This window comes from Lactuca virosa, chromosome 1 (genome assembly GCF_052849685.1).
Source record: "Lactuca virosa cultivar CGN04683 chromosome 1, Lactuca_virosa_CGN04683_v6, whole genome shotgun sequence".
Classification (NCBI taxonomy): Eukaryota; Viridiplantae; Streptophyta; class Magnoliopsida; order Asterales; family Asteraceae; genus Lactuca; species Lactuca virosa.
The window spans coordinates 39131399-39141841 of record NC_136426.1 but is presented as its reverse complement, the minus strand read 5'-3'; the positions used below and the strand labels follow the sequence as shown (position 1 = coordinate 39141841).

The 10443-nt window shown below is 35.7% G+C and overlaps 1 protein-coding gene across 1 annotated transcript; it reads right to left on the bottom strand.

The window, feature by feature from the left end:
* Positions 1 to 8745: 8745 nt before the first annotated feature.
* LOC145113105 (uncharacterized) lies at positions 8746 to 9732 on the bottom strand. Its single transcript, XM_079049206.1, has one exon. It carries the CDS (start codon positions 9730 to 9732, stop codon positions 8746 to 8748), a length of 987 nt encoding a protein of 328 aa, XP_078905332.1.
* Positions 9733 to 10443: the final 711 nt, after the last annotated feature.

Sequence of the window (10443 nt, the reverse complement as noted above, 5' to 3'; positions counted from 1 at the left end):
AGACTTGTTGTAACACCACAATTATTCTTAGGCACATGCTAGTCACACCTCAGATAATATAGTTGATCAGGCTATATCCCCTTAGGTTCGACCATATGTCTCTAAGCCTAATTGTGTTGTTCAACAATCTTAATACTTTTGTTCTGTTCTAGTATGATACTGACACTGATATGGGTAAATGTATATATATACTTAGTTAAATATTTTATTATTTAAAAGTATATTTTCTTGGTCAGAGTGTTTTAATCCCGATGTGTTTATAGTTCGTATATCTTTTATGGGTTGATATACTTTATTCACTATAAACAAAGCTCTGATACCAATCTGTCACACCCCAAAACCGGAACGGCGAAAACGTTCTGGGGTGGAGGACGTCATGCACAGTATCATCACAATGCATAATAGTAAAGACAAGCAACAACATCCATTGCATTAATATAATAATTGTAATACAAGCGTGTTCTGTATAGTTTGTAAGGCACCAAAATGTATAATCAAAATAAAGATGAGTCTTGTATGTGCTCCATCTTCTCAAAAGCTTCATCTGTACCTGTCTACTGATGACCTGAGAATACAAGTTATTTTGAAAGAGTTTATCAGCATAAAGCTGGTGAATTCATAAGTATTTAGTGTCATTGCTTGTATAAAATGTTTACAACAATGTAGTATAATAGCTGACATCAATGTTTGACAATAGTATACTCCCTAGAAAATCCTATATTTTCCAGTAAAAGTAGTCTTCTACCAAGACCCGTTTGTTTGCATGTTTGATCCTTTGAAAATGTAAAAGTTTTCCTCAGTCAAACTATCAGTAAGAAAATATAGTTTTAGACTTTATTCATGTAAAGTAATTGGGAAAATAAGATTTTACCCCAGCAGTGGCACTGCCGGCTAAATGAAATAAAATGCAGACTCTAGGTAGTTTTAAATGTACAATACACCTCGGGGAGCCTGTTTGGCCTTTAATTCTTAATGTGTAATTAGAGGTTTGAATGTGAACTCGTATGTAACCATGCTGATTGACGAACGAATAACTGATGACCCTCCGAGTCATATGTAGTGATGTGACATTTTGTCACCCCTTGGCCTTTCGGCTGGGACTGTAGCTAGCAGTCGGGATGTGGGAGTGTCTGTCCCGTATAGATCTATACACACAATGCCCGCTCTCCCTCCAGGAGACTCTGGTTACACGGTGATACCACTGTGAAGTGTCGTATCGAGAAGTAGTATGTCACATCCTAATTATAGTATATTCTCTTGTATATTGTATAATGTATTTTCTGGTATAATGTATAGAGTGTTCTCTTGTATAGTATATATTATTCTCTTTGTATAGTATTTAGCATGTATTGACTCATAACTGTACTGACTCTGGTAGGTGTCATTGTAATAGTAGTAACGAGTTGTAATCCTTAACTATACCTACTATAGTTAAATAGTAATGTTGGTTGCATGCCTTTGATACATAAAGGTACTGAACTGAAGTGAAGACTTTTATATTCAACACAAATATATATGATATATAACTAAGAATTCAACGACAATCGGAAAAATAACAGAATACCCTAAGTCCACAACCAAACAAGGAAGAGGAAATAGGGTGAGCTATCAGTCCTAAGTCCTTCAAGTCTTACTTATATAAATATATTAGTATAGATATGGGTTTGAAAATAAAGCAAGTTTAAAAGAGTTTGAAAATAGTTTTGTCATTTAAAGAGTTTGATAAAAGGTTTTAAACACTTGAAAATCCAAAGTTTGATGGTAATTTGAAAGCAATAGCAAATCTTGTAATCTGTTCTAGTTATTAATCACATGTGATTGATACAATAACTATAACAGTTCAACTTGTATTCCCCCCATAAAAGCATTTAAAATCATTTAAAAGGTTGATTTAGGGGTATGAACTCACCTGCAGTGAGTAACTCGAATGGAAGATCGATATATGATTGTTGGGTGTCAAACGGAATCTCGAGCACAAATGGATCCTATTTAACATATAATTACATATATGTGAATAAATTAGTAGATATAACCACTAATGGTGATAAGGACATGTCTTAAGGACATAAAAACACTTAGAATTAAGTGTTTCCAACTCATATGGTTGCACATAAGGAGTGTAGGGCCCTATATTGGGGTGTAAGGCCACAAAAGTATAGATTTTGTGTGTGTGCGGCCAGAGTGTGCGGCCAAGCCTGTGTGCGGCCGCACACTCACTATGGAGTGTGTCAAAAACGTGGTTCCAAGCCTTTACGATGTTCTAGTGAAGGTGTTTTGACCATTGCTTAACCGGATTGGGGGTTTGTTGTCATTTTGGACCCTTAAAAGGGTGTGTGCGGTTGCACATGGCGTGTGCGGCCAGGTGTGTGCGGCCAGGCCTGTGTGCGGATGTACACCCCCATACAAATGTGTCCAAATCGATTTTCTAAGGCCTGGGGATGATTCTAAGAAGGTGTTTTGGTCGATGCTAAGCTTGGATGGGTGTTTAAGCCCATTTTAGGACCAAAAGATGTGTGTGCGGTCACACATGATGTGTGTGCGGCCGTACACACATGAAGATCATCTAGAATGATGATTTCATGGATCAAACTCGAGGAAAAAGGCTTTCAAATGTGTTGTAGTAATGATCTAAGGATGTTTACTTACTTGTTTTGATGATTGGAGAGGAAAACGTGAAGAACTCTTGAGAGAAAATGTTCCAGCTTTGAAGGGGTGTGAAAAAGGGTGTATGGTTGACTTAGGGTCCTTTATATAGGCTGGAGTGTGAGGCTAGGAGGGTGTGCGGTTGGCTGTGTGCGGCTGGCTGGCCGCACACTCGGGTGTGCGGCCGCACACACCTTGTTGGGTGTGTTTGGCTCGTTTTAGTGATGCTACACACATTCTCACCCTTCCTAAGACTCATATCAAGGTTATACTAAGCCTCAAGCACTCATATAGACCCAAAACTTCATTACAAAATAAAGAAACGAGGCTAACTTTAATAAAAATGAAGAATGTATAAGTTAGAAATTTCGGGTTGTCACACTTGGAAAATCAATTTGGACACATTTCTATGGGAGTGTACGGCCGCACATAGGCCTGGCCGCACACACCTGGCCGCACACACCATGTGTAACCGTACACACCCTTTTAAGGGTCCAAAATGGAACAAATTTCCATTCCGGCTAAACAATGGTCAAAGTACATTCCCTAGAACATTCCTAAGGCTTGGAAACACGTTTTTGACACACTTCATACTGAGTGTACGACCGCACACCCACTTGGCCGCACACCCTGGCCGCACACACACAAAACCCATGATTTTGTGGCCTTACACTCCAATATAGGGCCATACACCCCTTATGTGCAACCATATGTGTTGGTAACACTTAATTCTAAGTGTTTTCATGTCCCTAAGGCGTGTCCATGTGTCTATTCATGGTTATATACCCTAAGTGTATTCATATATGTGTTATTACATGTTAAATAGGATTCGTTTGTGCTCAAGACTCCAATTGACACCCAACAATCCTATATCGATCTTCCATTCGAGTTACTCACTACAGGTGAGTTCATACCCCTTAATCGACCTTTTAAATGATTTTAAATGCTTTCATAGGGGGGGGGGGGAATACAAGTCGAATTATTAAGTTATTACATCAATCACACGTGATTAATAACTGTCAAGTTAATAGATTTCATACTTTTCAAACTGTCTTATCAAACAAATGTTTTCTAAACTCTTTTCAAACTCTTTTAAGTTACTAAAACTTTTACAAAAACTCATTTAAACTTATATTATTATATAAGTAGGATTTGAAGGACTTAGGACTGATAGCCCAGTTTATTTCATGTTTCTTGTTTGGTTGTGGATTTAGGGTATCCAGTTATTTGTCCGAAGGTCGTTGAAATCTTAATTATATATATTATGTATATGTGTATAGATATAAAGGCTTTTACTTCAATTTCATGCCTTTGGGGTGGTAAAGGTATGCAAACACGTTAAAACATACAAACAACATTTCAAGTAAACTATAATACGTATAGTTTAGGAGATTACTACATACTATTACAAGAACATAAACATATACAGGTACAGCGAAGAGAACATATACATATACATATACATATACTTTTACAAGTGAACAAAAGGAACATACACGAACATAACATTTAGAGTATGAGATACATCCTCATGACGCGGATTTCACCGTTGTCACGTTGGTAACCAGAGTCTCCTGGAGGGAGAGCGGGCATTGTGTGTATAGATCTATACGGGACAGACCATCCCACATCCTGACTGCTAGCTACAGTCCCGGCCGACCAAGCCAAGGGGTGACAAATGTCACATTTATTTCGACGCCAGCAGTTCGTCGTGTTTACATCCGTCAATCAGTATGGTTACGAGTATCTTCACATTTACCTTATAATTCATGGCCTTAAGGTAATTAGTACCACGGTAGTTAATACATACAAAACTATGGTACTATAACATTTTCCCTAATACATTAAACTTGAAACGTTTTTGATATTAAACGATAATGTACAAACTATATTTTGATAATGATAGTCAAACTTGGGAAAAATGCATACACCTACAAACAAACAAACCGAATATTTGAGTCTTGGTAGAAGACTACCGTTTAGTAGAAAATATGGGATTTTCTAAGGAGATACGAACATTTCACAAAGAGATACGAACATTTTACAAAGAAATATGAACATTTTACAAATAGATGCGTACACTTACAAACGAACATCTTTATTGTAAACATTTTGTTGAACCTAGTTAACTTACATTTTACAACATCAATGACACTAAATACTTATGAACTCACCAGCATTTTATGCTGATACTCTCTTTCAAAATAACTTGTATTATCAGGGAACCAGTAAGACAGGTATACCCATGCAGCTTTTGAAGGATGAAGTGGATCCAAGACTCGTCTTATTTTGATTGTACATTTTTGGTGTCATTTGAACTTACAATAGAACACACATGTATGTAACTATTATATTAATGCAATGGATGTTGTTGCTTGTTTACTATTAGGCATTGTTATGATACTATACATGACGTCCTCCACCCCAGAACGTTTCCGTCATTCCGGTTTTGGGGTGTGACATTTCTACTCCCTCATTCCACGAGTGTACAAAGCATATATATATATATATATATATATATATATATATATATATATATATATATATATATATATATATATATATATATTATCATTTTATACTCGTGAAAGCGGTGAACAAATCCATTTAACTCGTACATTCTTCTAAGATCTTGTGTTTTCTATCCAAGATGTTTTTTAAGAATATTATTTTCAAATACATGTCGAGGGAGAATAAAATAAAAAAAGGTATTATCATAACTAAGCTACGCGAATGGTAAAATTGTAGTTTCACCAACAATCGGTTTAGTTTGTAAGAGTTGGTTAGTTAGCTATTTTGTTTCTCGCTCTTCTTCTTTTCTTATAAGTGTATTGTAGTTCCATTCATTTTCAATTACTCAAGAAATTGTTTCACTCAATTTTTTTCTCTCAAAATCTAATACAAACCATGGAGAAGATGGTAACCGGCGAGAAAAAAATACTATGTATTCACTTTTTTTTATAAAATGAAATAGATGATCCACAACCCATATAAATCTGTCGTTTTACTATCTTTATGTAAGTAATTCTAAATACATTATAATTTCGTATATACTTAGGTTTTGGTACAAAATGTGAAACACTTGTGTGCCATGATCTTAGGTAGAAGTATAATAATATCGTTTTTCATGCACCAAATGAGAGGGTTCGATTTTAGACAATTAAAAGTTGAAATTTTACTTATAATATTGTACGATTTTTCTAGTAGCTGGTAAGAGGGTGACTATAAATTTGATGTGCTTTTTCACATAATGATCTAAGAACCAGACAAAATAATATGTATTGCTCAAGCTTCAAGGGTTGCTCATGTTGGTTTTAAACAAATAGAAAAGAAGACAATAGGTTGTAAACATGAGAAAATTTAACAGGGGAGATATACTGGCAAAGATTAGAATTGGAATATTGGAAAATACAAAATCATTGTACTACATCAGCTAATATAGTTGTTATTCATAACTGAAAATTAACTAGAGAATAACCATCCACTAACTCCTAATTAAACTTATTCAATTCAAAAACAAAACTGAAAGAAACCATAACTACTCCTTGCTTTAAGAAACTATAACTACTTTTATTGCTCATTTGTGAAGATGTCTACTGGCTGGTCTTCAAACTTGCAGTAGACTAGAGAGACTTCACCCTTTTGCTGCACTTCTCTCAAAAAATAGAGCTTAATGTTGAAATGCTTTGTCTTCTAGTGCAATACCGTATTATTGGTGATTGCATTAGCTACTTGATTGTCAACAAGAACTTCAATGCTAAATTTTTGGTCTTCTTGCAAATCACACATAATCTTTTTCAGCCATCACACTTGATTTGTGGCTGTTGTAGCTGCTATAAATTCTGCTTCTGCGGTAGATTTGTCGTCCAATTTGTTGCTTCTTTGAACACCATGAGAAAATAACCGAGCCTAGGCTGAAACAGTAGCCCGATGTGCTTCTCATATCATCAATTGATCTTCCCCAATCACTATCTGAGAAACCATGCAGCTTGAATCTTTGAATTTTCTCAAACTTGACTCCAATATGATGGTACCTTTGATGTACCTTAATATGCGTTTTGCTGCCCTAAAATGTATCACACTTGCACAGTGCATAAATCGCGATAAAAGACTAACAACAAACAGAATGTCAGGCCTTTTCGTTGTGAGATACATCAAACAACCGATTAAGCTCTCGAAATAAACTTCATCAACTTGATATGTACCATCTTCTTTGCAACTTTTCTTTCTCATTCATTGGGGTGCTCACTGCTTTGCATTCTTCCATTTGAATTTTTTTCAAAATTTCCTTTGCGTATTTCTTTTGACAGATGAACACCATACTTTTGTCTTGTTTGATCTCTATGCCAAGAAAATATGACATGAGACCCAAATCTTTCATTTGAAAAACCTGAATCATCTCTTTTTTAAACTCATATATGAGCCTTTTGTTATTTCTTGTCACGAGCAGATCATCAACATAAAGAGAGACGATAAGAATATCCTTCTCTTTATGTTTCACATGCAGAGTAGCTTCAAATAAGCTTTTACCAAAACCGACATCCAAGAAGTAAGCATCTATCCTGCTATACCAAGCTCTTGGAGCTTGTTTCAACCCATGAGAGCCTTTTTGAGTAGATAGCCTTTATATTCTTTTCCTTGAATCTTTAAACCTTATGGTTGATTTAAAAATATCTCCTCCTACAGTACACCGTTTACGAAGGCTGACTTCACATCTAGTTGAAACACTTTCCAACCTTTTGTGCAGATATGGCTAGTAACAATCTGATTGTATCTAACCTTGCAACAAGAGCAAAAGTGTTAGCATAGTCAACACCATAAATTTGAGCATAACCTTTAATGACGAGTCGAGCCTTGAATTTATTGATGGTGTTATCAGCATTGAGCTTTGTTTTGAACACCCATTTAACGCCAGTGACTTTTTTTCCTTCGGGTCTTTCAACCAATTCCCACATTTTATTCTTTTCTATCATAGAAAACTCGTCCAACATTTCTTTCTTCCATTTTGGATCATTTAGGGCTTATTCAGGGTTGGATGGTTCATGTATTGCAACATTACACCTTGCATAGACATCTGTTAGTAGCCTTGTACCTCTTACGGGCAGATCATCAATTGAATCGTCTTCTAAGGCATCATCTATCGGATCGTCCTCTGGTTCTTCTGTTGCATTGTCACAAAATAAATACATTTTGGTTCTTCTTTATTGTTCTAGTCCCATTTCTCGACTTCATAGAGACGTACATCTCTGCTTATTGTCATATTTTTTGTTTGAGGATGGTACACTTTATAACCTTTAGAAACTGAACCATAGCCCACAAAGATGCTCAAAATCGCCTTTTTGTCCAGCTTGTCACGCTTAACCTGAGGAATGTGGACAAAACATACACCTCCAAATACTTTAAGGAAGCTTACTGAAGGCTTATAACAAAACCAGGCTTCGAAAGAAGTTTTGCTCTCCAAAGCAAGTGTTGGTAGCCGGTTTTGTAGGAACACAGTTGTGTTAGCAGCTTCTGCCTAAAAATAGTTTGGCAGCTCCTTATCATGCAACATACTTATGGCCATGTCCAGTATGGATCTTTTCCTTCTTTCCCTAACTCCATTTGCTGTGGAGAATATGGAATAGTAAGTTGATGTTCAATGTCGGCTTCTTCGCAAAATATATTGAATTTTTCTGATGTATACTATTTTCCATTATCAGACCTCAACACTTGAATTTTGCAATTACTTTGATTTTTAACCATTTTTTTGAATTTTCAAAAAATATCAGCCACTTCTGACTTGAACTTCATGAAGTAAATCCAACACATTCTTGTAAAACCATCAATAAAAATAATGGAGTAAACATAATGTTGCAATGATGGTGTTCTTTGAGATCTTATAACATTAGTGTGTATGAGTTGTAGTTTTTTTGATGTCTGCCAAGATGATTTATGAAATGGAATCCTCACTTGTTTTCCGTATTGACACGCTGAACAATTTCAAAGTTGATCATCTAACTTTGGAAGACCTCTCACCATTTCATCCTTTTGCATTTGTTGCATTCTTTGAAGGTGACAATGCCCAAGCTTCTTGTGCCATATGTCAGTGTTGCAAACTTTATTCTAAAAAACCATTTTCTCTTCTTCTTTTGGATCATAAGACATGCCCCTTCCCTTCATTTTAGCCTTCATAAGTTCTTTTCCATTTGGATAATACACACAACAACAAAAATCTTCACAGTATGACTTAAATTCTTTTTCTAGAAGTTGGGGAACACTTATTAAATTCTGATCAATTTTTGGTACATACAAGACATCTAAGATTGTTTTTGTACCTAAAGTAGTTATCATTGCAACTGTTCCAATTCCTTTGACTGGAACATATTCACCATTGCCTACTTTCATTCTCTCGGACTTCGAATGCAGTACCTCTCTAAAGAGACTGATGTCATTACACATGTCGTTTGTACACCCGCTATCAATTAGCCAATTTTCAGGAGAAACGGTTGTTGAATAACAAGATGCAACAAACAAATGGTTGTCTTCATCTTGAGTAGGTTTATGGACTTCTTCACTCTTTTGAGTATTGCTTCTGCATATAACAGCTTCGTGACCAACCTGATTACATTTATTGCACTTTGCATCTGGTCTTTTCCAACATCTGGATGGAGGATGACCCATTTTACCACAATGCTTACAAGGTGGATAATTCTTTTTTGGGGTCTGAACTGTGGTTTGATTATGGTTGTTGACAGAATCTTCAACAACGGATGTTGACGAGACCTTTTTATCATATTTCTTCCTTTGCTTTCGTTCATCTCGATGCTTGGCTGGTAGAGCACCCTTAACAACATGCTTATGTCTCATAAGCCTACGTTGCTCTTGTGCCTGCAACGAGTTTAGCAATTCTACCAAAGTAATTTTTGACAGGTCCCTTGTATTCTCCAAGGTGGTTATTGAAGCTTCATATCTCTCAGGTACAATAACGAGAATTTTTTCAACGATTCTTGAATCTGAAAACTTAGAGCCAAACAAGCATACCTTGTTTCCAATATCCAGTAATTTGTCTGAATACTCCTTGATAGTCTCCAACTCTTTCATTCTCTGCATCTCAAATTCTCTGATCAAGTTGAGAGCTTGCATGCCTCAAATTCTTTCATCTCCCTCATATTCCTCCTTCAGATAATCCCAAACTTCTTTTCCAGTTTTGAGGCACATAATTCTTGTGAAAATGGTTGTAGAGACTGCATCAAACAGAGTTGCTTTCGCCTTTGACTTCCTTGATCTCTTCTCTTTGCGAATTCTTATTTGAGCCATGGTAAGATTTTCTGGAAGTTGAGGAACTACATAGTCCTCTTCTACAGCTTCACAAAGATCCATGGCTTCAGGATAAGATGACATTCTCACAGCCCATAGCTGGTAATAGTCACCATTGAACACAGGAATAGTGAACTGTGAAATAGTGCTTTCAACGATTGTCCTCATAGATCCCTCAAGAAATCAGCTATGATATCAATTTGTTGGTTTTAAACAAATAGAAAAGAAGACAAAAGGTTGCAAAAGGAGAAAAATGAACAGAATAGACATACTAGCAAAGATTAGAATTCGAAAATTGGAAAATACAAAATCATTGTGCTATATAGCTTATATAGTTGTTATTCATAACTGAAATATAACTAAATTAACTAGAGAATAACTATCCATTATCGTCTAATTAAATTTATTTAATTCAAAAACAAAACCGAAACCATAACTACTTTTATTGCTCATGAGTACCTTACTTAAAGCATATTTTCAACAGCTCTTAACTTTATTTTTTCA

Bases quoted from the DNA above. Each gene is read 5' to 3' on its own strand.
- LOC145113105 (XM_079049206.1), bottom strand. From the start codon at position 9,732: ATGCAGAGAATGAAAGAGTTGGAGACTATCAAGGAGTATTCAGACAAA.